This window comes from Bombus affinis, chromosome 5 (genome assembly GCF_024516045.1).
Source record: "Bombus affinis isolate iyBomAffi1 chromosome 5, iyBomAffi1.2, whole genome shotgun sequence".
In the NCBI taxonomy this organism is placed as follows: Eukaryota; Metazoa; Arthropoda; class Insecta; order Hymenoptera; family Apidae; genus Bombus; species Bombus affinis.
Genome location: NC_066348.1, coordinates 5644141 through 5665860, shown reverse-complemented (window position 1 = coordinate 5665860; position 21720 = coordinate 5644141). Strand labels below are relative to the sequence as shown.

Here is a 21720-nt window from a genome sequence, read left to right as displayed (position 1 = left end):
CATTTTATGTACGGGATCGATTATTGAAAGGTCAATTAACGGGAAATTTGGAAATAATCTTTCGTAGGATCGATTAGAAATCAAGACCAGAAACTGTAAGAAATTATTACATTTCTATTGAAAAATTTTTATTTCCATTAATCTTTAATCGGTTCTTCCATCAAAATAAGGAGTCATAAATAATTCAAATTTTACTTTAAATGATTATAGAAAGATCACGCCCAATATCCATATCTATATGAATACATTATATTTCAAAGAGCCATAAAACACAAAAATCGTCTTCTAATCTTAATAAATTCGTTCCTGAAGAAATTAAGCTAATCTAAAATTCTAAACCTTTTTCTCGTGAATTCTTTCGCTTCGTCGACTTTACAACGATTCCCAACTTTTACCCAATGTTCCATAAACATCTGACCTTAAATAAAATACGAAAAGTTAAAACGAGCAAACCATAGACTTAAAATACCTGTTAACAGAGAAATTCTCGAGGGTGTGGAAAAAACAGGAAAAAATCTACGGTTTGCACTGACACGCGAGAATCGTGTGTCTATTTTAAGCCGTAGATCTTGCAAAATTACCGGACCGTTTCAGGTGGCTCTCGATGCACACGCAAAAAGCTTATTTTTCGCCAGCAGCGACATAGACGATCGCGCTTCTAACGGTACGTAACGGTTGGGAATCGCCGGTTGTAAGGTGCTCGTTTCCTCGGCAACTGCCACGAGGATCCAGGAAGAAACGCGGATTCACCGCGATACCGGCAAGAACACCGCGTTTATAATGCCGAACGTCATTACGTGCTTTCCTGAGGGCTTCTATTTCTGGCTGAAACGACAGTCCCGCTTCTGAGTACATGATTTTTCGTTCTCATCGCGGAATAACACGGGTGCAGATATTTTCAACGTCGTCCATCTCAGAATACGCGTTTATCTAATATTGTACTAAGTTTACCTATTAACCTTGCTTGATATTCGAGCAATTGCTTCTCAGCTGATTACTGTAATTTGTCTTCAGGATGAATTATTGGAGCAATAGGTTTTTTTTCGATACTGATTATGACTGTTCTGTAGCGTTCAATCGCTTCACGATTGTGATTATTGTAATGTACGTAGAATCGATGTGGTTGTTTATTAACTTTAAATTGGTAGGATAGAATTTTTATATGATAAAATTATATTATATATATTATAATTGTATTGTATAAAAATTCTATTTGTAAAATTTTCATTATATAAATATATATATATATACATATTTTTTATCTTGTTAATTGTTTCAATTGCCTGCGAAAAAAATTTGTAGGGATAAGGATAAGAATGAAAAATAAGGAATATATATATTCATATAATAAAAATTTTATAAATAGAATTTTTATCTTGTTAATTGTTGTTTCAATTGCCTGCGAACAAAATTTGAAGAGAGAAGGATAAGAATGAAAAAATAAGGAAGAGGGAAGAAGGCGAAGAGAGAAAAAAGAAGGAAGAAACGAGCAAAGGATAAAAAATAAAGGGAGAAGAAAAAAAGAATTGAGAGAAAAGAAAAAAACTCTCAAGGCTATAAACATATAGAGAATCTCAAGCGTCAAATATAGTATCCGGATAATTGTACAAAGCAAAAAGAAAAAGATCTGTACGTTTTATAAAGCGAAAGGAAGAAAAACGAATTGATAATATTCTTAGAAAACGAATACTTTTGTAGAGAACAAGTTGAGAACATCTCTTAACACTTTTTACAAGCGAACAACTTTCGTGACGCCGTTGGCTAAAGGCGCCGGATGAATAATCGAGATTCTGGCTCCCGTTGCGAGCAAGTGTTACTAATAACACGTTCATTCTCGCATTTTTCCCCCTCTATCGAGGTACAAGTTCCATGGAATAACCGAAGCTTGTGCCGATCAGGAAATATTTATGGCGATTCGCAGTGCTCTCGAGTTGATCGCATGCGATCTTAATCGGTAGTCACCGCGGGAAAATCTGTTAATCTGTTAACACGGGCATGTAACGCTTGTTTATAACGTTTTTCGAATAATAATGATCTCGAGTCAGTTTTCCTGACCCTTTATTTGCGCTAAACTCTGCTACCTTCTTTCAATTATTTTTTATGGTATTTTTGATCATTAAAAAATGTCTTAAGTTTGAAGAAAAATCTGTAAGAATCATGATTTATATACGAAATCTCTTGCTACTATTTTATGGTAACGATCTTCTTAATTCTGCCAAGATAGCAAAGTTTGTTTCTATTAAAACGAAAAGAAGATTGTTAACATTCTAAATTCCTATGTCGAATCTACGTCGAAGTCAATTCTCTTCACGGACACTCTTATGTCGAACATGATTCGACACTTTTTAGAGCAGTGTCCTCTAAAAACTTTAATTAAAGAAGGACATAAAGTATAGATAAATTTTGCAAGCTACACGTTATTCACCGATTCGAACCATTAACCAACCATACAAAAATAAAAGTATATGAAAGAAGAAAAAAAATCTGAAAAACATAATAAACCCCATTACCCTGTCGAAACCCAACCAATCTAGCATCCGACCGTAGCAAAGCTAAAGAACTAAATATGAGAAACAAAGTAAAAAAAAAGAGACCAACAAAAAAAACGAAGCTAAACATAAATTTGCATAGTGTACATCATTCAGCGACCCGCTACCCAAAATTGCTGTCCTGGTTATCCATCCTGGCGTGCCACGCGCAACGTTCGAAGCAAAAATCCGGCGAACACCAAGCGTTCGGTATCGACGACCTCACATCAGCCGACGACCTTCGCCCTGAAGAGAACCGGTCCGAGAGCGTCGAGATGCGTCGCGTCGGACTCCGTCGGCCCGTTTGGCAACATTGTCCGCTCGGCCCCGCGAATCCAATCGTTTCGCGATGGAAAATCGCGAGGTTCGTCGCGGCACGGCGCCGCGGCCTCGTCCGTCTTTTGCACGCATCTCACACGTATCCCGCGACGTTTACATAATGCGGTGGCCACGCACGCGTGTCTACATGCGAGGCAAACAGAGAAAGAGAAGAAAGACAGGAGAGGAGGAAACAGGCTCGATGAATCACGGCCGGATCGAACGTTACGAAAAACGATTTACGTTGACGTTAATCCGATGTCGATTAGTACTGATCGACATAGTTAGGATAAATATTCTATGGGTGGGACAAATAGTCTAGTGGAGATTGCTGTAAGAGATGATTTGTAGCACTGATACACAGATCGAACGTTTGAAGGCTGTTTGGTTAATGGTTGGTTTGATATATTGATATATTGACATATCGGGACTTTTCCTTTAGCCATTGAGTTAATCATGTTACGGTTTTTGAATTATTATGTCTCGAACTTCATTTCGTCTTAACAAATAGGAAGTTTTGAATGTTTAAAAAGTAGTTTGGTATAGAATTGAATCAAAAAATTAGGATATTAATAAGGATTTTCTTTTGCCTTTGTCTGAATGTTAAAAAATATTTTGATGATAATCATAACAGAATTGAGACAAAAATTATTCGGAAAAGAAATAGGAGTAAATAGTCTAGTAATATATAGTAAAGAGTAAATAGATAGTAAAGAAACGCGATCCTTATTGATAAGAAAATATATTGTTGGATTATTCGAAGAACAGAACGCGTAGATGGTAAGTACTTAAATGACGAAGGTTCTACTGTATTTAATTACAACGAGTTTCATATGAGTCACTGTAATGATTGGAACAGAAGATTTCTGTCGTTGAGACAAGTGTTCATCGTGAAAGAATTAGACTGTAAGAAAATCCTTCCTATAAATTTGTGGAAATATACAAATTCATTATTCCATTCAAAAATATGCTTCAAAACTCATGTTGCTCACAATCGTGATAAGAGAAATTATTTTTCGTGTACAATCAGTTGCAACTTGTGCAACAACAAACTTTTCAACGAATTGACGATGCAAAAATACCAAATTATTGCAAGGAACGACACAATGGGTATTCTAATAAAAATGTTTGTAACATTTCACGAATTCCCACACTGATACATCTCTGTAATGACTCATTAGATAATATCACAGAAAATCTTTTATATATCTATCTCGAAGCTATCTTAAATTCTAAACACTTCTATTTAATCTTACCTATTGATCCCAACAGTACTAAAATTACGAAACGATTTTAGAATTGCGAAAATGAGCAGCACGATCAGTTAAAAATAAAATCAAACATCATACAATTTACTCACACAATTTCACCTTGATATCCTGATACATAGCTGATGTAAAGTTTAATGCTTGATCTTACCAAACTCGATGTAAAATTTTGCAAATTTATCACAGTTCGTTGCAGTTGTCTACTAAAAACAGGTTTCTAAAAACATCTGCATTTAACACAATTTATAACAATTTCTCTCGAAATAGAAGCACGATTATACCGAAATTAATCAGGTCTCCTTATAAAATCTGTAAAGCACACGATTCTTTACGAATTCAAAGTTCAAGGACATCGTAATTCATCGTTGTTGTTGAGCAATGGATTTTTTTTTAGTGCAACATGAAAATTTAATTGTCGTAAAATCGATTCTAAAATCATACAATAATGGTTGCGATATAAAAATCGTGCTTTTAGGACCGTTCATAAACTTGACGCCAGTCTGACCAAATTAGAATTAGTTAAGGTCTGTTACAAATTCTGTGCGTACTTCCGTTCTGCGAACAAGCTCCACGAAAGGCGCGTCTTTCGAGTAATTGAATATGTTGGACACGTGCGAGACGATTCGTTTGCACTCATTGAGAGATGAGCATCCTCGTTGGTAAACGAGAGAAAAACACGTTGAACTCGTTCCGTCGAAATTTCGTGGATTTAAGCAACGAAGTGTGCCCTTAGGTGTTAAGCCGTTGAGTCAACGATAATTCTTCTTCTAAAGATAATAAGTACAATAAGAAAGAGGTACTTTATGTAACGAACAGAATAATCCTGAAAGGCTCGTAAGCATGACAAGTAGTACAAAAGATCTCATTTTTGCCATGTCCGAAAAGCGAAACATTACTCATTTTGACACACACTGACGTTCCTTGCTGCTCTTTACCGTTTTTACGATTTGTAACGTCGATGAAAGATTGCACGTCTCCGACTTTCTATCGGGAATCGAAACCTCGTTGATTAATTAAATTTAAATGTAGATTCAAAAGTCACCAACTAAGAAATTTAAAATTCAAAAATTCTAAGCGAAAGAAATTCGAAATTTTAATTGAGCGCTGCGTTTCACTTTAGAAAAAATATCGTGTTATTGATAGACACTTGCGGTTCGTGGATAACTAAGAAAAAGGGAAAGCAATACGTTATCCTGAGTTGTGGTTTTTGGTTTTATTCCAAAAATTTATTAATGAATGTATTAATCATAATTTATGTACATCTGGTCTTGGTGCAACCATTAATTTATATAATATGAATTTCGTATTGGCAATTAATTCGAAAAAAAATGTTCATCAGGAGATTCTCTTGCACAATCGAATCAATGTTATTAATGAAATTATACAAGTCGCAAGTTTCGAGCTACCGATACTGAATTTTCTTGCATAATAATGTCAGGCTTGATAATAAAACGGAGTTCTGCGGGCAAGTTTATGCTCATTGCCAGGTTCAACAAAATTATTTAAAAAGAAAATTGCTTTCATTTGCATGAAATATGGTGGAACACGAACGATCAGGGAGGCCAAAAAGATCGTCGTTCTACGAGCTAATCAACGTGTCCTAATATTTCTATCGCCTCACTCATCGCGGTCAAACATCAAGGTCCTTTTCACGTTTATCAACAGCTCGCACCGCGCTACCGCTGCACTTCCGCTCGATACTGAATCATGCTGAACGGACTGCTTTTAAAACATCGTCCTGCTCGCACAATGGAAAAAATGAACCGTGCTAAACGCACAGGTGTGTCATGAAACACCGGGTCGAATGTCAACGAGAGATCAACGAGATTCGATGTTTTGCATAGACGCGTCGATAAAGATTGATCACTTTTATAATGGAAGAAGAAGAAGAGAGAAGATTAATCGTAAGAAAATTCGAGGATAACAATTTACCTCCGGTTCTAAGTATGTAATTGAGAAAAACTGAAAAATGTAATAATAACGTTAGGAATAATAGATTATTTTAAAGTCTAAAATTTTGATATGGTACTGTGACGTAAAAGTACAGGAAATACACAGATATTCCTTCTTGATGTCGATGAATATCGATCAATAAAAATAGAGCCAAAAAATATTCATATTTTTTTATACAATAACTACAAAGAGTGTAGGATAACTGAATTAACTTGGAGAAAATGATGAAACAAAGTAAACAATTGTTTTCTCAAAAACAGCGACGGTCTTTAAGTAACTCTTGTCTCCAAACTGACTAATATTTAAGGAAACTCTCGGCATGAAACAAACTCTCGAAGAATAAACCAATATACTCGAACGAAACCCATCGAACATCAACGACCTCGCGACGAAACGACACGGCGTGATCCGACAAAGGTACAACGAACGTTCACTCCGCGAACGTATCTCACAAAAGACGAGTTAACACGTTTCGCCCACTCGCCGACTCCGAGCAACAACACACGTATATACAGCCTTGTCTGGATGTTCCTCGAACCTTCTTTTCCAATTAACCGATCACCGTCCAAACCAACCAATCGAACCTTCTTCAGCGACGAACTTCTATCCACTGCCTCGACCCTAAACAAGATACCCCAGCGAAAATCCTTCAACATCATCGTCCCATTCTCCAAGTTTATCTGTATTATCGTCCATCGATGATCTCGAAATCAGCATCGAAGTTTCATCAATCCAAAGCAAAGGGCTGTCCAAGGTGAATGAAACGTCGAATATCCAAAAGTCTGTCGTTGACAAGATGTACCCTAGAGCCAAGAGCAATTCCAAGAACAAGAAGAAGAACGGGTGCACAGGTTGGATATCTCGGTACGTGTCATCCGCGGGTCGAAGAGTCATCGCATCGCGAACCACCTAACCGATTCGATACTTGAAAATCTCTCGCGAGAATCGCAGCCCCCGGTTCGTTTTGCTCCTGCTCGTAGACGGCGTGGGTCGTTGTAGAGAGGAATCGGCGCGGCACACACGTCCCGTGGTGATCGTGCCCCAGGGTATGGAAGAAGGAAAACACGACCGGTGGGAATCGCGGCTGAATGGTGCGAAGAAAGATAGCTGTTAACGATAGATGGCGGGAGGGTAGGGAAAGGGTGAAGGGGAAGGTGTACAGAGGTGGAGAAAAGAAGAACGACGGAAGAAGAAAGAGAAGAGAAGAGTAAAGGAGGGGCCCCTGGTACGATGCCGGGTGAAGAGGGTCGGGCCCCCCTATACGATCCTGGCTGTGGTGCCGCTGGTGGGTAAATGGGTATATAAGCGGGGCCCCGACGATTCCATCTCGACACACGACCCAACCTTCATCCCGATATCACCAAACGGTTTCCTCGAGCGAACGAGCGTAATCGCACGCGCGCGAAAAAAAAGAGAGAGAAGAGGGTAACTTACTTCTCGGGCATCTCTTCCGACTCTCTTTTGTCTTTTGCTCTTGTTCAGCACGGAGTTTTCACTGCTCCGCGCAACAACCAACGTGCAACACGTATAACATCGGCGAGAGTTTTACTTCTTGAACCGGTCTCTTCCCGAGCGACAGTTTAATCGGTGAGAGTAATTCCCCCGCGACTGAAGCGGAGAAGAAGCATCTAAGAAGAGTCTACCGGACACAAGTCGACGACCAGCCACCGCTGTGACCAGTTCCACGGAGGAGAGAAAAAGACGTGAGTAGAACATATCATTTTATCGAATCCACGGTTGTTCCTATCTCTATCGTTGACAGCCTGATTTTTCTATTCTGCTCCGCTCCTTTCTTTTAACTTTATAGAATTACAAAATTAAAATTCCATTTTTCGGGGTTAGCCAAATGTCATCGCGCGTGTATTCTTCTTTTTTTTTTTCATCTACGAACAAACAAAAATTTTAAACTCTCGATAGAAATTTCGTTGAGACGAGAAACGAAGAATTGTAAGATTTTTCGTGGTATTTAGACGTCTCTAGAAGAATCAGAATATCAGCGACCACGGTACACAGGTAGAACTCCATCGCGTCTCGCGAAATGGCTGTCTTCGAACCCAATGATTAAAGCGAGGGAAACGCTAAATGGAATAATCGTCGGAACATACAATTTGCGTATATTTCGCAACGTATGACCGCGCGTTTGCGCAATTTTTGTCCTCCTCTCGCAACCGTACCCTTTTTCCGTCCTCTCTGCTCCATAGACCCGCGAAGATTTCCCCGCGGCTAATTAACTCGTCGCTAATCTACTTAATCTGCACGTCAGCAAGGCTGTGACACACAAGGCGCGAACAAGCCAACCGAGGATCCTCTAATTTGCCAGGAATCTTCTCTCAGAACCGTCTATCGCCCGTATTTTTTACGATCTATTCCCTGTATTTCCACTTTTAACTCTCGTTCGTAATAGAACGAATTTATGTACGCATAAATTCGGCGATTAAATGCATGGAAATATTCGAAAATTATACGTATATATAGTAGATTTTGTTTCACAAACGTTAAAAGGTAGAAAGCGTCGAGTTTCTGGTATCGTGGTAACGTTTATGTAATCTATTTGGCGGTTTTCTTTTAAACAGGCTATACAAAAAATTACTATTTTATCTCATGGACGCTCGTAGTTTCGTAATTTTTATTCAAAAAAAACCGTAGTTTCGTGTTTTCACTTAGAGGATCATAGTTTCGTGCTTTTTATTTGAAAAATCTAGAAGTTGAAAAACGTTCTTCATCTTGTGCTGCTAGAAATTCAGAGAAACTCTGATATCGTTGACACTCTTCAAAATTGTGAATATTTCCGATGCTATCAATTGGAAGAATTATTATATCACTTAAACTCACGAAACGTAGAAATAACATTCCATACTTTAAATCTAGAAGATTTAAAATACTATCGGTCTTTTCGCTACTTTCAAACAGATTTAATAGTATTCTTCCTCGAAACAGCGTTCAATTTAAACATTTTCTCAGTATCCGATACTTTAAAAAAAATTCTCCGGTATTTTCCTTCGAAACAGCATAATTTTCCTACCGTGCTTTTCATACGAATAAAATTAGAACGAAAGAGTGTTTAAAATGGTAATTGAAACAACGTCGAGAAATGGCAGCGGAACCCCTCTTTCAGAGCCGATTAGAGGCAACAACCGGCATTCCTGCGCGATCGCGTTAACTGCGAGTACTGCGACGCATTCTCCGTCCAGTTGAGATTCAATGTGCGCAGATTAGATCGACAATCGCGAAAAGGATAGAGCCGATATAATAAATGCCGTGTTGCGCAGAATAGAGTCGAGCTCAGAGAAAGAGAGAGAAGGAGCAGAAAGCATTGAAGCGGTGAACCACTTCAATGGACCCCGTCTTCTTTGTAAGCGTCGTACCATTATTACATCTCTGATGATCTTGATAAGGTAATGGGTGTCCATCATCTTTCACAGGCATTTCCTCTCCGTCGACCTATCCCTCCGTCGTGTTTGCATCCCTCGCGAGATCGTGACTTTAATTTTCTTGCGGCAGTTCAGATCCTCCCCTTCCTATCTTCCACTTCTTCTTCATCTTCCCCTCTCCTGTACTATCCTATCAAATGGCAATCTGACCGAATTGCAATTAGCCAAAATGCCGAACGCGTACGTTCAAAATATATATACATATATATATGTATATGTATACACCTATATACGCGTGCAAACGTTACCTCCACGTCCGTGACTCGCAAAGTAATTTGCAATTAACTTTATTGCGGCCCATTACGTCCGCTTGCAACATGATCAGGCCTGGACGATTGTTATTAATGTCGATTATGCGACTCGCTAATGTATACTTGCCCCTTAATTTCGCTTCTCGTCTTCAACGAGCCGCCTCTGAACGTTCACCTTTTTCCTACATGGAGAATACTCCATCTTTGTTCGCTCTATGAAACCTACATGTGTGTATAAGAACGATTTTTCAAATTGAATCATACGACGAAAATTCTAGAAAGAAGAAGGAGCGTAAAATTGAAGTTTATCGGGAACGAAGTTCTCGGTTGATAGCAATCGCTTGTACCAAAATTAAAGTTGAGCACGAGCGTAATAACAGAACGGAACGGTTCACCTCCTGCGTGTTGACCAATTGGCGAACGCCAAGAGCGAAGTGGCGCGCTAGTATCGTAAAAACTGGACCGTTCAGCCGCCTCTTTCCTCGCCCAGGTCGCGGCTGTCGCCCAGTTTTTCCCCCTTTATCCTCCCGTTTTCCCTCTCTGACTTTTGCGTTCACCTTCTCAGCGCGCATTCCACGTTGGTTGCGTTCTCCAGAAGGCGTGTCTGTGTTTCAGATAACGCGGCAACCGCTTTTTCTCTTCGTGAACGAACAGTTTCTCGTCTCTTCTTAAAAGCGATCCTCGAGCATCGTCGTTTTACAAATATGGACATAGAACCGTTCCCTCGGACTTGTTCGCTGCCATTGTTGCAGCAGTTTCGATTTTTACGATGGAACGTTTGCGAACGAGCATTTCTGACTGTACATGCAACGGGAACAGCTTCCTCTCTGTATAAATTACCCGCTTGATTGGACGCAAGCTCGAGCCTCCTGAACGGAAGGTCGCTCTACGCTGGCATGGAATCGAAAGAATGCCATCGTGCTTGATTTTTCCTTCTTTTTTTTTCTTTTTTATTCCGTTACATAGCTCGCGGACCAGTTTAACGCTTGTATATGCGCGCGTTTAGTTTCCTTAGCGTTTTGCGTTTAGTTTCGTCAGCGTTTTGCGTTTCGCTTGATCGCAGACTGCACTCGCGAAGCAAATCGTGTCCACGCGACACCGCGACGATTGTCTCTGGTTTCGCGTCTGCCCACTCTGTCGTATCTACTTATGTACCTCGATGCTCGTCAAAGGCTTCGTAACGACCATACGATACCGATGTGCGCAGCGGAATCGATTTACACGACGATGAGCTTCCTGATAGTGGTCGACGTTTTATAATTAGACTTAGGCGGGTTCGATTATGCGCATATAGGTTTATATAGGCACACTACTGGTCATAAGTTCGTATCATAACAACGTGTACTTACAGATACAGCCTATAAATGACAGATTTATAATAAAATAGTTAGAACTCATGTTTGGGAATGTATATACATACTTTTAGTGCTTTCATGGTTCGCGATACGACAGATGAACAACGTTCTGCTTTTTTTCGAGGCGTATCTTGATCGTTGCAACGACTCGATTTCCATCCAACCAAACAATGTCCTCTCTCGCCTTCCGTTTCCACCTATTGCGGAAGTTACACCCATGTTTCACTTTCCGTTCGCGATGCACGCAACAACGTTCATTCTCTTTCGTTCTCCTCTTATTTCACGGCAATTAACAAATAATTTCTCAATTATTATTTATCTATTTATCCATCTCAAAGTCAATTCCCATATTGAAGATCTTCGAATAATCAACTCAAAGCTTTTATTATTTAAAATCTTCAAATAATTAATTCGAAGCCTTCTCACTGAAAATCTTCAAGTAACCAAAATATTCAAAATACTCTGACAATCCTCCTATAATCTCCTCTGGTACAACCTATGAAGAAATAATTGTCCAATGAAATCTCAGATACTCTTAGCACCCCTCCAACTATTCCTAACATCCGTTGAAGAACACGCGAGTACGACACGCGTTCATTCGTGAAGAAACGAGAAGAACAAAGCGTAGAACGAAGAAGAAGACGCGATCATGCGGAGAAATCGCGCGAATGTGCGCGCGTAACGAACACGAGGGACACGCATCCTGTCATTAGTTCCATAACGCTCGTCTTGTTCAATGCATTCGGTTCAATGTCACCTATGTCCCTCTCCCTCCTGCCGATTCCTCTAGCAGCCCCTTGTCCATCTTTCAATTTTCATTCTTTCCTTCTCTCTCTCCCCTCCCCCTCTCTCTCTCTCTCTCTCTCTCTCTCTCTCTCTCTCTCTTTCTGTATGTCACATTCTGACGCGCAGCCTGCTTTTCGTCTCGCGCGTCTATCGGCGGTCCATTCATGCGGCCGCGTTCTCCATTCATGCCAAGTACGAAAGAGGAGCTCGTGTACTCACGTCCGCTCTCCTAACTGGAAGATTGCGAGAAACGTCCCTCGTTTCCTCTCTCTACGCTCCATACATACTAGAACCTTTCTGTCCGACATGACATTATTTCTGAATCTTTACGGTGTTTCCGATCCGTGATAACTTTAGTTCGGGTTCTACATCCGGTTGGTCGAGATTAAATGATCGTTTACGATGAGATTTATGCATTAGGGTACAATGTTATCTCTGATTTTCTTTCATTTACGTTAGTATCTGATAGTTGTGACTTTTACATATTGCATCAAATAGTCCTTCGAATTAATAGGATGATTATTAAGCTCGATATTTGTAATTCATTACAAAAATAGAACCAAAGCTCTGCTTTCGTAAAGTGTTCATTAAATTTATCAACGTTAAATATCATTTATTCTAAATAAAAGATATATAAAAATGATGTACCAAAGCAATTGTATAAAATGCAGTTTATACCAAAAAAGATCAAAATAGAAGATATATAAAAGCATTATATCGAAATATATAATTATATAAACGAAGTTTGTATCAAAGAAATTGACATCCAAACGATTGAAAAGCTAGTGCAAAGAAAAAATCGTTCAAACTCTTTAAAAAATTATATGCAAAATTATAAATCGGATATTTCCATCACTCTGATAGTTTTAATATTAATATAGAAAACGAAAAAGAAAGAATTACCAAAAGCTCCGTTTTCATTTACAGATATCAAAATGACGAAGTTACTCGTAATAACGATACTGTGCCTGCTCGGCCAAAAAACGGTGCTCTCGATGCCCGTAGCTGAGAATCAAGAACCTCTTCAAGTAGTTCCTCTGGAAAAATCGGCGAGCCCAAGCGACTCAGAGACTTCAGCAATTCATAAAGCCATTGTAAAAGCAAACCTGGATGCCGCTGAACCGGCGCCTGCCGAAGCGAAACCTGCCGAAGCGAAACCTGCCGAAGCTGAGAAGCCAAGCGTGAGGAGCGAACCCGCGGGTGAAAACGCTCAACTGTCTGAAAAGGCTGAGGAGAAGAAAGAGGAAGCTCAGCAACCGAAACCCGAGGAGAAAAAGGAGGAAGCTGGCCAGGAAAAGAAGCCTGAGCAACTGCAGCCGCAACAACAACCACAGGAGGCTCAACAACCTGAGCAAGAACAAAAGCCTGAACAGGCTCAAGAAGCCAAGAAGGAGGAAGAAGGTCTGAAGCAGGCGGCTTCCGAATCTCACGAAACTGTAGTGCAAGTTGTTCCGCAAGAAAAGAAACAAGATAGTGCTGATGTTCTAGTAGAGCAACCCGTTGTTGTAAGTTTGAATTGTACTATGATATACATTACGATATTCGAGTTTCTTTGCTGTTGTAGATGATAGAATTTGGTTTTTTAACTGGATCGTGTTTATATTACAGAAGGCTGTAGTCCCAGAGGGCAAAAGCTCCGAGCAAGTAGATTCAGCGGAGAAAAGCGGAGAAGCTGCTAAAGAAGAAGCAAAGGAAGAAAAGAAAGCTGAGGAAACGAAACCAAGCGTGCGAAAAGACGATGAGGCTAGCTCAGCAGCTTCCGAATCGGAAGAAAAGGCTCAGCCAGCTGCGGAGGAAAAGAAGCTCGAGAAGCCACAAGAGGAACAGGAAAAGAAAGCTGAAGACAAACCCGACCGTGTGACCCGCGACGCCGAGGTAGCTGCTCCGGAAGAGAAGAAAATAGAACAGCCAGCTGTTGAAGCTGAAAAGAGCCAACAAGATCAAGCTAAATCCCCAGAAGAGAACAAACCAGCTGCCAAGAACGAGAAGATTCAGCTTCCTCTCGAACAACCTGCGATCGAACAACCTGCAATCAGCCCCGAAGATTCGGCCAAGACCGAGGAGAAGCCTGCTGAAGCCGCTGCTCAACCTGAGAAGGAAGCAAAGAGCGCCGAAGTATCTGCTGCAGCCTCTGCTTCCAGTAACGTTCAAGAATCTGTGGAACAATTGACGGCCAAATCAGCCGAATCTAGCCAGGCTAAACGCGAAACCGCGGAAGCTCAGCCTCAAGCAAAGTCTGAACAAGCCGAGGAAAAGAAGGAAGAACCACAGAAACAGCAGGAACCAGCAAAGGAAGCGAAAGAAGCGAAATCAGACGAATCTTCTGAAGAAAAATCGGCTGAGAAGAAGGAAAGCAAGGGCAGCGAGGAAGAGAAATCCTCTGAGGAGTCCTCCTCCAAACAAGAGTCCAAACCAGCTGAAGAGTCCAAGCCCGAATTGCTGCCTAAACCGCAAGAACTGACAGTATAAGTGAATGATTGAAATAGCGGTCGCAGCGAGAGGCGGGAAGACGAAGAATAACAGCCCCGAAGAAATCAAATAACATCGAACTAAGCGCGGATATTGGCTCGCCACTCGTCCAGACCATTTTGCGTTCATCACCATCAACCAGATAAAAATGGGATAAAACATTTTGAAAAAGAAGAAACAAGGAAAAAACTCACAAAAAAAAATGATGAATAAGAAGATGAAGAAGGATGCGCGAGTTGTTCGGCCCAGATAAAAAAGCAAAACGAGCGGGAGAGAGCGTGTACGTCAGAGGAAGTATGAACGGGAACGGGAGAGAGAGAACGAGACGGAGTGAGAGTGTATATCGGTGTGAATGGGAGAGAGAGATTGCGCGATCAATTCTGTGGCAGGGACCAAAACTTCCCCCGGCGCGCTACGATTCCGAGAGAAAAAAATTCATCGACTCGGGGCAGGATGATCACGTAGCAGCCTGGCTGTGAGGGATTTTTAACTTAGGACACATCGGAATAACATTCATGAGAACAACGATGATGAAGACGACGATGATGGAGATAACGAAGACTCGATTGAGTGTTCAAAGAAGAAATCGACACAAGAAAAATCACCTATCAGGAACACGTGGTCACCCTTAGGGATCTGACTTGGCACACGCCAGGGATCATCCTTTTCTTCGTCCCGGCGGACACCGCGATCTGTCCGCGGGGACGAAACCGGCCCCTAATATTTTAGTATCCTCATCCCAGATCCCCCAACCCCAAGACTCCTCTTTATTTTTTTCCTCTCAAAAAACCACACACGAACCACAACCACAACCTCATCCCAATAAAACTAGTATGTAGCTCGACTCTGTCTTCTTTTTTTTTTAGAGATACGTGTCATTATTATTATTAATATTATTATTATTATTACGATTTAGTACCAGTATCGCTATTATTAATATTATTATTTGTATTATTGCTATCATCGTTATAATAATAATTATTATTATTACTGTGGACAACGTGTTGTTGACAATGTTCCCTCCTTGCATGCATCTAGTATTCTTTGAATTTAAAAAATCCTTCCTTGTCATTTATTAGAAAAGCAAAATTAAGAACGAGGGATCCGAATGCATCAGGACTAACATTTGTAAGAGGATAGTCGATACAATTCATTCGAATCGTGTCATTATTTATCATCGATAAGACAAGATTACAAAACCTGTTTCTTTGAATATTCGATCACAGATATCAAATAGAAATGAAAAAATAAAAATCTTTGATAAAATCATTGACCAAAATATAATCATAAAATTTCAAGCTAAATCATTGATCAGAATATAATCTTGAAATCTCAAATCAAAGCATTAAATAATCATAAAATGTTAAATCTAGTCATTGATAAAACAAGATCTTCTAAAGTAAAATATATGTTTACACTTTTGTCGTAATTTACGTATTATGGCTGGTTCCTGAAAAAAAGTCTAAGTGACGATGAATCGTTTTCTATCGAGAATGCACTTGCACAAGAGTCAAAGATTCGCGTAAATCTCATGGTTAACGATGATATCGTGATCGCGCCAGGTACGACGACATTTCTTCATGACATGACGTGGCACATACGTCGATTCATCAAAAGGCCGTATGAAAAGTTAACGTGCCCGAGAACACGCTTTGTAAACACTGAGGATACGCGAGGTGAGTGGACCCGGCGAAAATGTCAAGGCACCGAAGGGTTTTGCAACAAGCCAGAGAGATACGCTCGTTGGATTTCTTCAATTCGAGTGCCCGTTGCATGCTTTTACGCAAGAACGGCCGACGAAAAGTGTACGAGACACGGTTCACGGGAAAATAATTACGTCTTTACTTGGAACTTAGTTCCACGACATCTATGCGGTCCTCGATACAATACGAAACGTATAACAATTGAAATGTACACATATGACAATTTGACTTCGGACTTTTATGCATTTATTGAGAATTTAGAAATGCAAAAATATATATAATGTGCAAAGATATGTGAAATATTCAAAACACTCGTTAAAAGATTTACTAGATAAAACAAATTCCTGTTCAGGTTTCATTTCTTTAATAATATCCATAAGAATATCAATTTGCATAAATATTTGCATACCGGTGGTTTCATGACGGTGTTTAATTATTATATTTAAACAACTGTTCCAATAACATTCCATATGTTATTTTGTAGATGCTGCAGTTAATGTTTGATTTCGTGTAATTACGCTTATAGATAATTTAATTTGATGAATGACAATGATTTTGATTTTATCATAGTAATGATTCGATGTTTCATATCGAAATCGCATATTGTTTTAAAATTCAATTTAATTATTATTATATTATATATATTAATACTATTACTAATACTAATACGATATTCTAGAAAAGATCTACTCAACAACATACATATCTTGTAAATTATTTAATAACTATTTTTAAATAAATAATTCTGAATGTATAACGAAGTGTTCAATTCAAAAAGAAATAAAAAGACTGTATTAATGTTTAATGATGAGTATAAGTATATATAATAATAAATATATTAAATACGAGCAAAAATATTTCTTTTTATGAACCGCAATGAAACTTCTATCATAAGATCTTACAACATGCAACGAATTAAAAGTAGTTCTTCTTATATAAAATATGTCATTAAGATAGAAGAAATATTGTAAATAATAAATTACAAAATAAAAGTATATAACAAAATTAACATTGAAAAGATAGGAAACGGCAACAAAAGACTTGAAAAGAACTTCTCAGTCAACTGCCTCCGTGGCGCAATCGGCTAGCGCGTTCGGCTGTTAACCGAAAGGTTGGTGGTTCGAGCCCACCCGGGGGCGAATTATTTTTTGATCCTAAACAAATTCTACTGTAATTCAGTTCTTTTTTTTATTATCATTAACAATATTAATCACTCATTAATATTGTAGATCACTAAAAAAAAAAAAAAATACTCATTAAAATATTAAACATTGCTTACATACAAACTCTCAAGAATTAGTTTAAATGTTAAAAACAGCAAATATATTATAGAAAACTCTGTAATACTGATTGTATATTCTCAGTTAATAGTAATCTATACACACTTTTTACGCATTTTAGGATAAAATGATATAAAAAAAAATCACTTACTATTTTTAAAAAGTGAAAAAATGTCTACCAATTACCAAAAGAAAATTAATCATTTATTCAGCTTTGCTATATATATAAAATATAAAAATTCATAAAAATTGCATAACAACTAGTCTTCTACCATATATTTGCATAGAATGAAATTTGCCGACTTCATAAAATGATAAATAATAACAATAAATATAATCTTTATTCAACTAAAAATAAACCTATAAAATTTACTTCATATTCTGCATGTTAAATGTAAAAAATGTAAAAAAAGAAATTATAAAAATAAAACTTGACCCCGACGTGATTTGAACACGCAACCTTCTGATCTGGAGTCAGACGCGCTACCGTTGCGCCACGGAGTCCACGGACTGCACTATCTTTTAAGATAGTTATAACGTATAGATACTAACATTGTTAAACATAAGAATATATGAAGTGAAGTAGTATATTAAAAACTATCGCTTTAATTTTAATAAATGAATCAATTTATATTTAAAAATATATGTTTTCTACTATACTTCAGATTTTATCTTCTACTTCTTGTATTGAAATGATTGTAATTCCAATGTTAGTATGTTGATAGTACAATTCATGTCATATTTAATATTACTTTAACAGAAAAAAGAAAAAATATATATGTCATACATACCTGATTTGTAAGCATGAAACAAGCTAATACTCCCAATGACCACCAATCTACTTCTTGTCCATAATATTGTCTACTGAATATTTCTGGTGCTATAACAAGATACATCAAGTGAAAAATAGTTTACTTTATATAATTTTTATATTTTATATACATTTTTGTACTTGCCCATATATTCTGGAGTTCCACAAAGCGTATGTGTTCTTTCTGTATGATTTAACCACTTTGCAAGACCAAAATCAATAATTATAGCATGACCTTCCTCATCCAATAGAACATTTGTAGCTTTTATATCTCTATGTACAACACCAGCATTGTGCAAAAAATCTTTAACACACAATAACAAAGAAACATAAATTCTATCTCATATTGAATTATCAATTCAAAACGATGTATATTTACCAATAGCTAAAGCAACTTCTGCTACATATATTCTAACTATATTTTCAGGCAGAGAACCACATTGCTCGACTAATGAAAATAACTCTCCTCCACCAACATACTTAGTTACTGGAATTAATGCACATTAAGAAACATATCTAACAATAATTAATAATAACATAATTGCAAGCTTACATATATACAATGTTTTCCTTCCTTGCCACCTGTGAGAGCAATCTAATATAAATGGATGATGACCAACCAATTTTTGTATTGATACCTAATATTAAATATATGTATAAATTCAATTACAATACAAAATAAAAATAAACATGCCTTCAATTTTAAAAGCATACATACTTCCTGTTTAGCCTGCATTATACCATTTTCTGCAACCACTTTAGCTTTACTGATTACTTTTAAAGCAAAAAATTCTCCAGTATCTTGTTTCTGAATTTTATATACTTTTCCATAAGCTCCTTTGGCTATTATGCTTAAAAATATATAAGCATTTTGCAGAGATACTTGTCTTATTTGAAATTCTGGAAGAAACATAGCCTGACAACGTGATACAGGCCATAATGTTTTCGAAGTACCCAATGAATCATATAATGTACCTTCGCTCCAGCTATAAAATCAAATACTTATTACATATGGATTATTAAATGCATAAAAATTATGAACTATTACAATTACCTTCTGCAAGAAGCACGAGACCATGATTTAGTTTCTTTCTGCGAAGATTGCGTTGATCCAATGCAACTTCCACCAATTATATCACTAAGACTATACTGCATAAAAAATATTATAATAGTATTTATTAATCTTTATCAATTGAGATACAATTATGTATAAGTAGTTGATCTTATTAATAACATTATCTACATTATATAGGTTATATTTATAACCTATGTTTTATTTACAATTTTAAATGATATATACCTGACTAGTATACTTCTGATTATTGTGATAATTATTTTTTGTGATAGAATTACCCATTCGAACTGAAAAATATTAATTTTTATTCAACATCTTGCTTTATTCATTGAATAAATATAATAAATAATCATTTCTTTCACGTTCATTTATTTATCTTAAATGCGTTATAAAACGTGTCATATGTATATTTATTTTTAAAACAGAATAAGTTTGATATTTAGTTAAATTAATATAATTTTATCATGAATAATAAAATTTACTATAAAACCATTATTATAAAAATTATTATGCATCTGTATGTGTATTGCTGTATGTAACACATATACATATGTATGTATATTTTGCATTTCAAGGATGAATACTACACCAAAAACAAATCATAATTAATATTTTGATAAAACAGTTGTATACTTTAATATTTTAGCTATTATATATAATTATTCATACATTGAATTAGTAAAATATGTATTAATCATTTTAAAATGCCCGAGGACTATGCATTTTATCCAAGGTATGATTGAAGTGAATCATACCAAGAAATTTATTACACTTGATTATAATTTTAAATATATGTATGTAAGTAATATTACTAAAACATGCCATTTAAGTATTATTACTATTAAATAACTTTATAAACATACCCTGATAATAAAATAATTTTTCTATTTCGATCAAAAAGAGAGGAGATGAAACAGATATTGTATGGAATACTGCATACAATTTGAATTATCAGAAATTAAAATAACGGATAAAATATCACGTGACTTATCGTTATACAAATGACGTACAAAGTGGATCTATTTTCTTGTAAATATATATTTTTCCCATATAAATTAGCATGTACACACATATATACACACTAATGTAAAAATTTATCTTCCATTATTTGAAAATAATGTATAACTTTAATATTCTAATTATAAAAATACATTAAAAAGGTAATTCACTATTTATAAAATGTTAACAATAATATTCATGTGCTCTTCGTAGAGAAATGAAAACAATTGATTTTTAGAACTCTATTATAAAGAGTAAACACCAAATTAAACTTACATAAAACTTTCAATGGAATTTATTACTATTTTGATCAATCTTTCTCTCTTACTTATAATTTTTCTATCTTTTCATTTATTTTAATTATTTAGATTACATACCTATTGATTGTAATCAACCTGGGAAGCAGAGTTGAAACTTCTAAATTTTCTAAAAATGTTTATAATAGCTGAATAGTATATACATAGTTACATACCATCAGAGACGAGGATACTACTTGGTAGATGACCGACTTATCAGCGACGAGTAATGTTGACTTCATTTCTGGAGAAACATTGAGCGACATCTGTAGAGAAATAAAATAATTACATTGAAAACCGAGACGTATGTACATGTAGTGATGTAATTGAATAAAATCAGTATCTGTACTTTTTCCTTGCGTTCTACTCCTGTTCCTCGCAAAATGTCAAAGATACTAAGGGTAGACCAATTTGGCCGTACTTTTACACGGGGTATGGCAGAATATATAAGAACAGTAGAAGGACGTCAACATCCTGTTTCCAACGGTAAATTATGAAAAATTCCATTTACAAGATTTTTAATGGCACGGAAAAATGTGAAAATGAAAGATTTCTGATTCTTTAAACTTTTTACTTCATCAAAGCGTATTTTATTACAAAATCTGAAATAAAAAGTACTCCTTATCTATATCCTGTTTTAGCATTAATGTGAAAATTTGTAATTCTATTAAAAGTTAGAAATCTATGGTTACATAAGTATAATTTGTCATTCCACTTGATTTTAGATACTGTTAAAATATTTAAGCTTATTACCTATTTTGTGGGTATTCCTTTATTGGGAGTTTCTATGGTTAATTGCTATATCAAAGTACGTGAAGAAAATCATGAACCAGCTCCGGAGTTCATTCAGTATCCATATATGAAAATAATGAATAAGGTAAGATTTAAATAGGAAGAAAAAAATAATTAAAAATACTAAAATAGTTGCAAAAGTACTAAATACTGTCGCAAGATTTAATTATTTTTGTCTTTGTGTAGGCTTTCCCATGGAAGGATGGAAAACATTCACTCTTTCATAATCCGAAAAAAAATTATATACCTGGTATTGGTTACGAAGAGAATTAGAGAATAAAATTAGTATGTAGTTTGTATGTGTTTAATCTGTATTGCTGAAAACATAAAAAAATAAATTTGAATTTAGTGAAGTGTATATATATTTACTTGATCAGAATTCACATATATCTATAATTACATATT

At 36.6% G+C, this 21720-nt stretch overlaps 3 protein-coding genes and 2 non-coding genes across 11 annotated transcripts in view; 3 read left to right on the top strand and 2 right to left on the bottom strand.

The window, feature by feature from the left end:
- The window catches only part of LOC126916659 (serine/threonine-protein kinase S6KL), a 67807-nt gene extending 47068 nt beyond the window's left edge, over positions 1-20739 (bottom strand). Inside the window, exons 1-8 of one of the 7 annotated variants that reach the window (XM_050722682.1) lie at positions 20700-20739; positions 19454-19515; positions 19208-19302; positions 18872-19139; positions 18707-18791; positions 18533-18640; positions 18299-18457; positions 18134-18222 (exon numbers count right to left, since the gene is read on the bottom strand). In XM_050722682.1, the coding sequence (XP_050578639.1) occupies positions 18134-18222; positions 18299-18457; positions 18533-18640; positions 18707-18791; positions 18872-19139; positions 19208-19302; positions 19454-19510 (861 nt within the window). In that variant the 5' untranslated portion in view covers positions 19511-19515; positions 20700-20739. The other 6 variants (XM_050722680.1, XM_050722679.1, XM_050722685.1 and 3 more) reach the window with 6 other exon arrangements.
- On the top strand, positions 7378-15359 carry LOC126916657 (neurofilament heavy polypeptide-like). Its single transcript, XM_050722677.1, has 3 exons — positions 7378-7770; positions 12818-13395; positions 13499-15359. Exons 2-3 carry the CDS (start codon positions 12826-12828, stop codon positions 14357-14359), a joined length of 1431 nt encoding a protein of 476 aa, XP_050578634.1. The 5' UTR covers positions 7378-7770; positions 12818-12825; the 3' UTR covers positions 14360-15359.
- Positions 17128-17201, top strand: Trnan-guu (transfer RNA asparagine (anticodon GUU)). The gene has a single exon. It is a non-coding gene; the product is annotated as a tRNA-Asn (tRNA).
- Positions 17775-17846, bottom strand: Trnaw-cca (transfer RNA tryptophan (anticodon CCA)). The gene has a single exon. It is a non-coding gene; the product is annotated as a tRNA-Trp (tRNA).
- A 97-nt stretch (positions 20740-20836) lies between the features above and the next one.
- Positions 20837-21673, top strand: LOC126916663 (cytochrome c oxidase subunit 6A1, mitochondrial-like). The gene is made up of 3 exons (XM_050722697.1): positions 20837-21009; positions 21249-21400; positions 21502-21673. The coding sequence occupies exons 1-3, from the start codon at positions 20907-20909 to the stop codon at positions 21586-21588; spliced, it is 342 nt and encodes a 113-aa protein (XP_050578654.1). The 5' UTR covers positions 20837-20906; the 3' UTR covers positions 21589-21673.
- The last annotated feature ends 47 nt before the right edge of the window (positions 21674-21720 follow it).

What these genes read in the sequence shown, in the direction of transcription:
- LOC126916657 (XM_050722677.1), top strand. Translation starts at nt 12,826, where the DNA reads ATGACGAAGTTACTCGTAATAACGATACTGTGCCTGCTCGGCCAAAAA. An exon ending in TAGTAGAGCAACCCGTTGTT is followed by an intron (nt 13,396 to 13,498) that starts GTAAGTTTGAAT and finishes TTTATATTACAG; the next exon opens with AAGGCTGTAGTCCCAGAGGG.
- LOC126916663 (XM_050722697.1), top strand. Translation starts at nt 20,907, where the DNA reads ATGTCAAAGATACTAAGGGTAGACCAATTTGGCCGTACTTTTACACGG. An exon ending in TCAACATCCTGTTTCCAACG is followed by an intron (nt 21,010 to 21,248) that starts GTAAATTATGAA and finishes ACTTGATTTTAG; the next exon opens with ATACTGTTAAAATATTTAAG. An exon ending in ATATGAAAATAATGAATAAG is followed by an intron (nt 21,401 to 21,501) that starts GTAAGATTTAAA and finishes GTCTTTGTGTAG; the next exon opens with GCTTTCCCATGGAAGGATGG.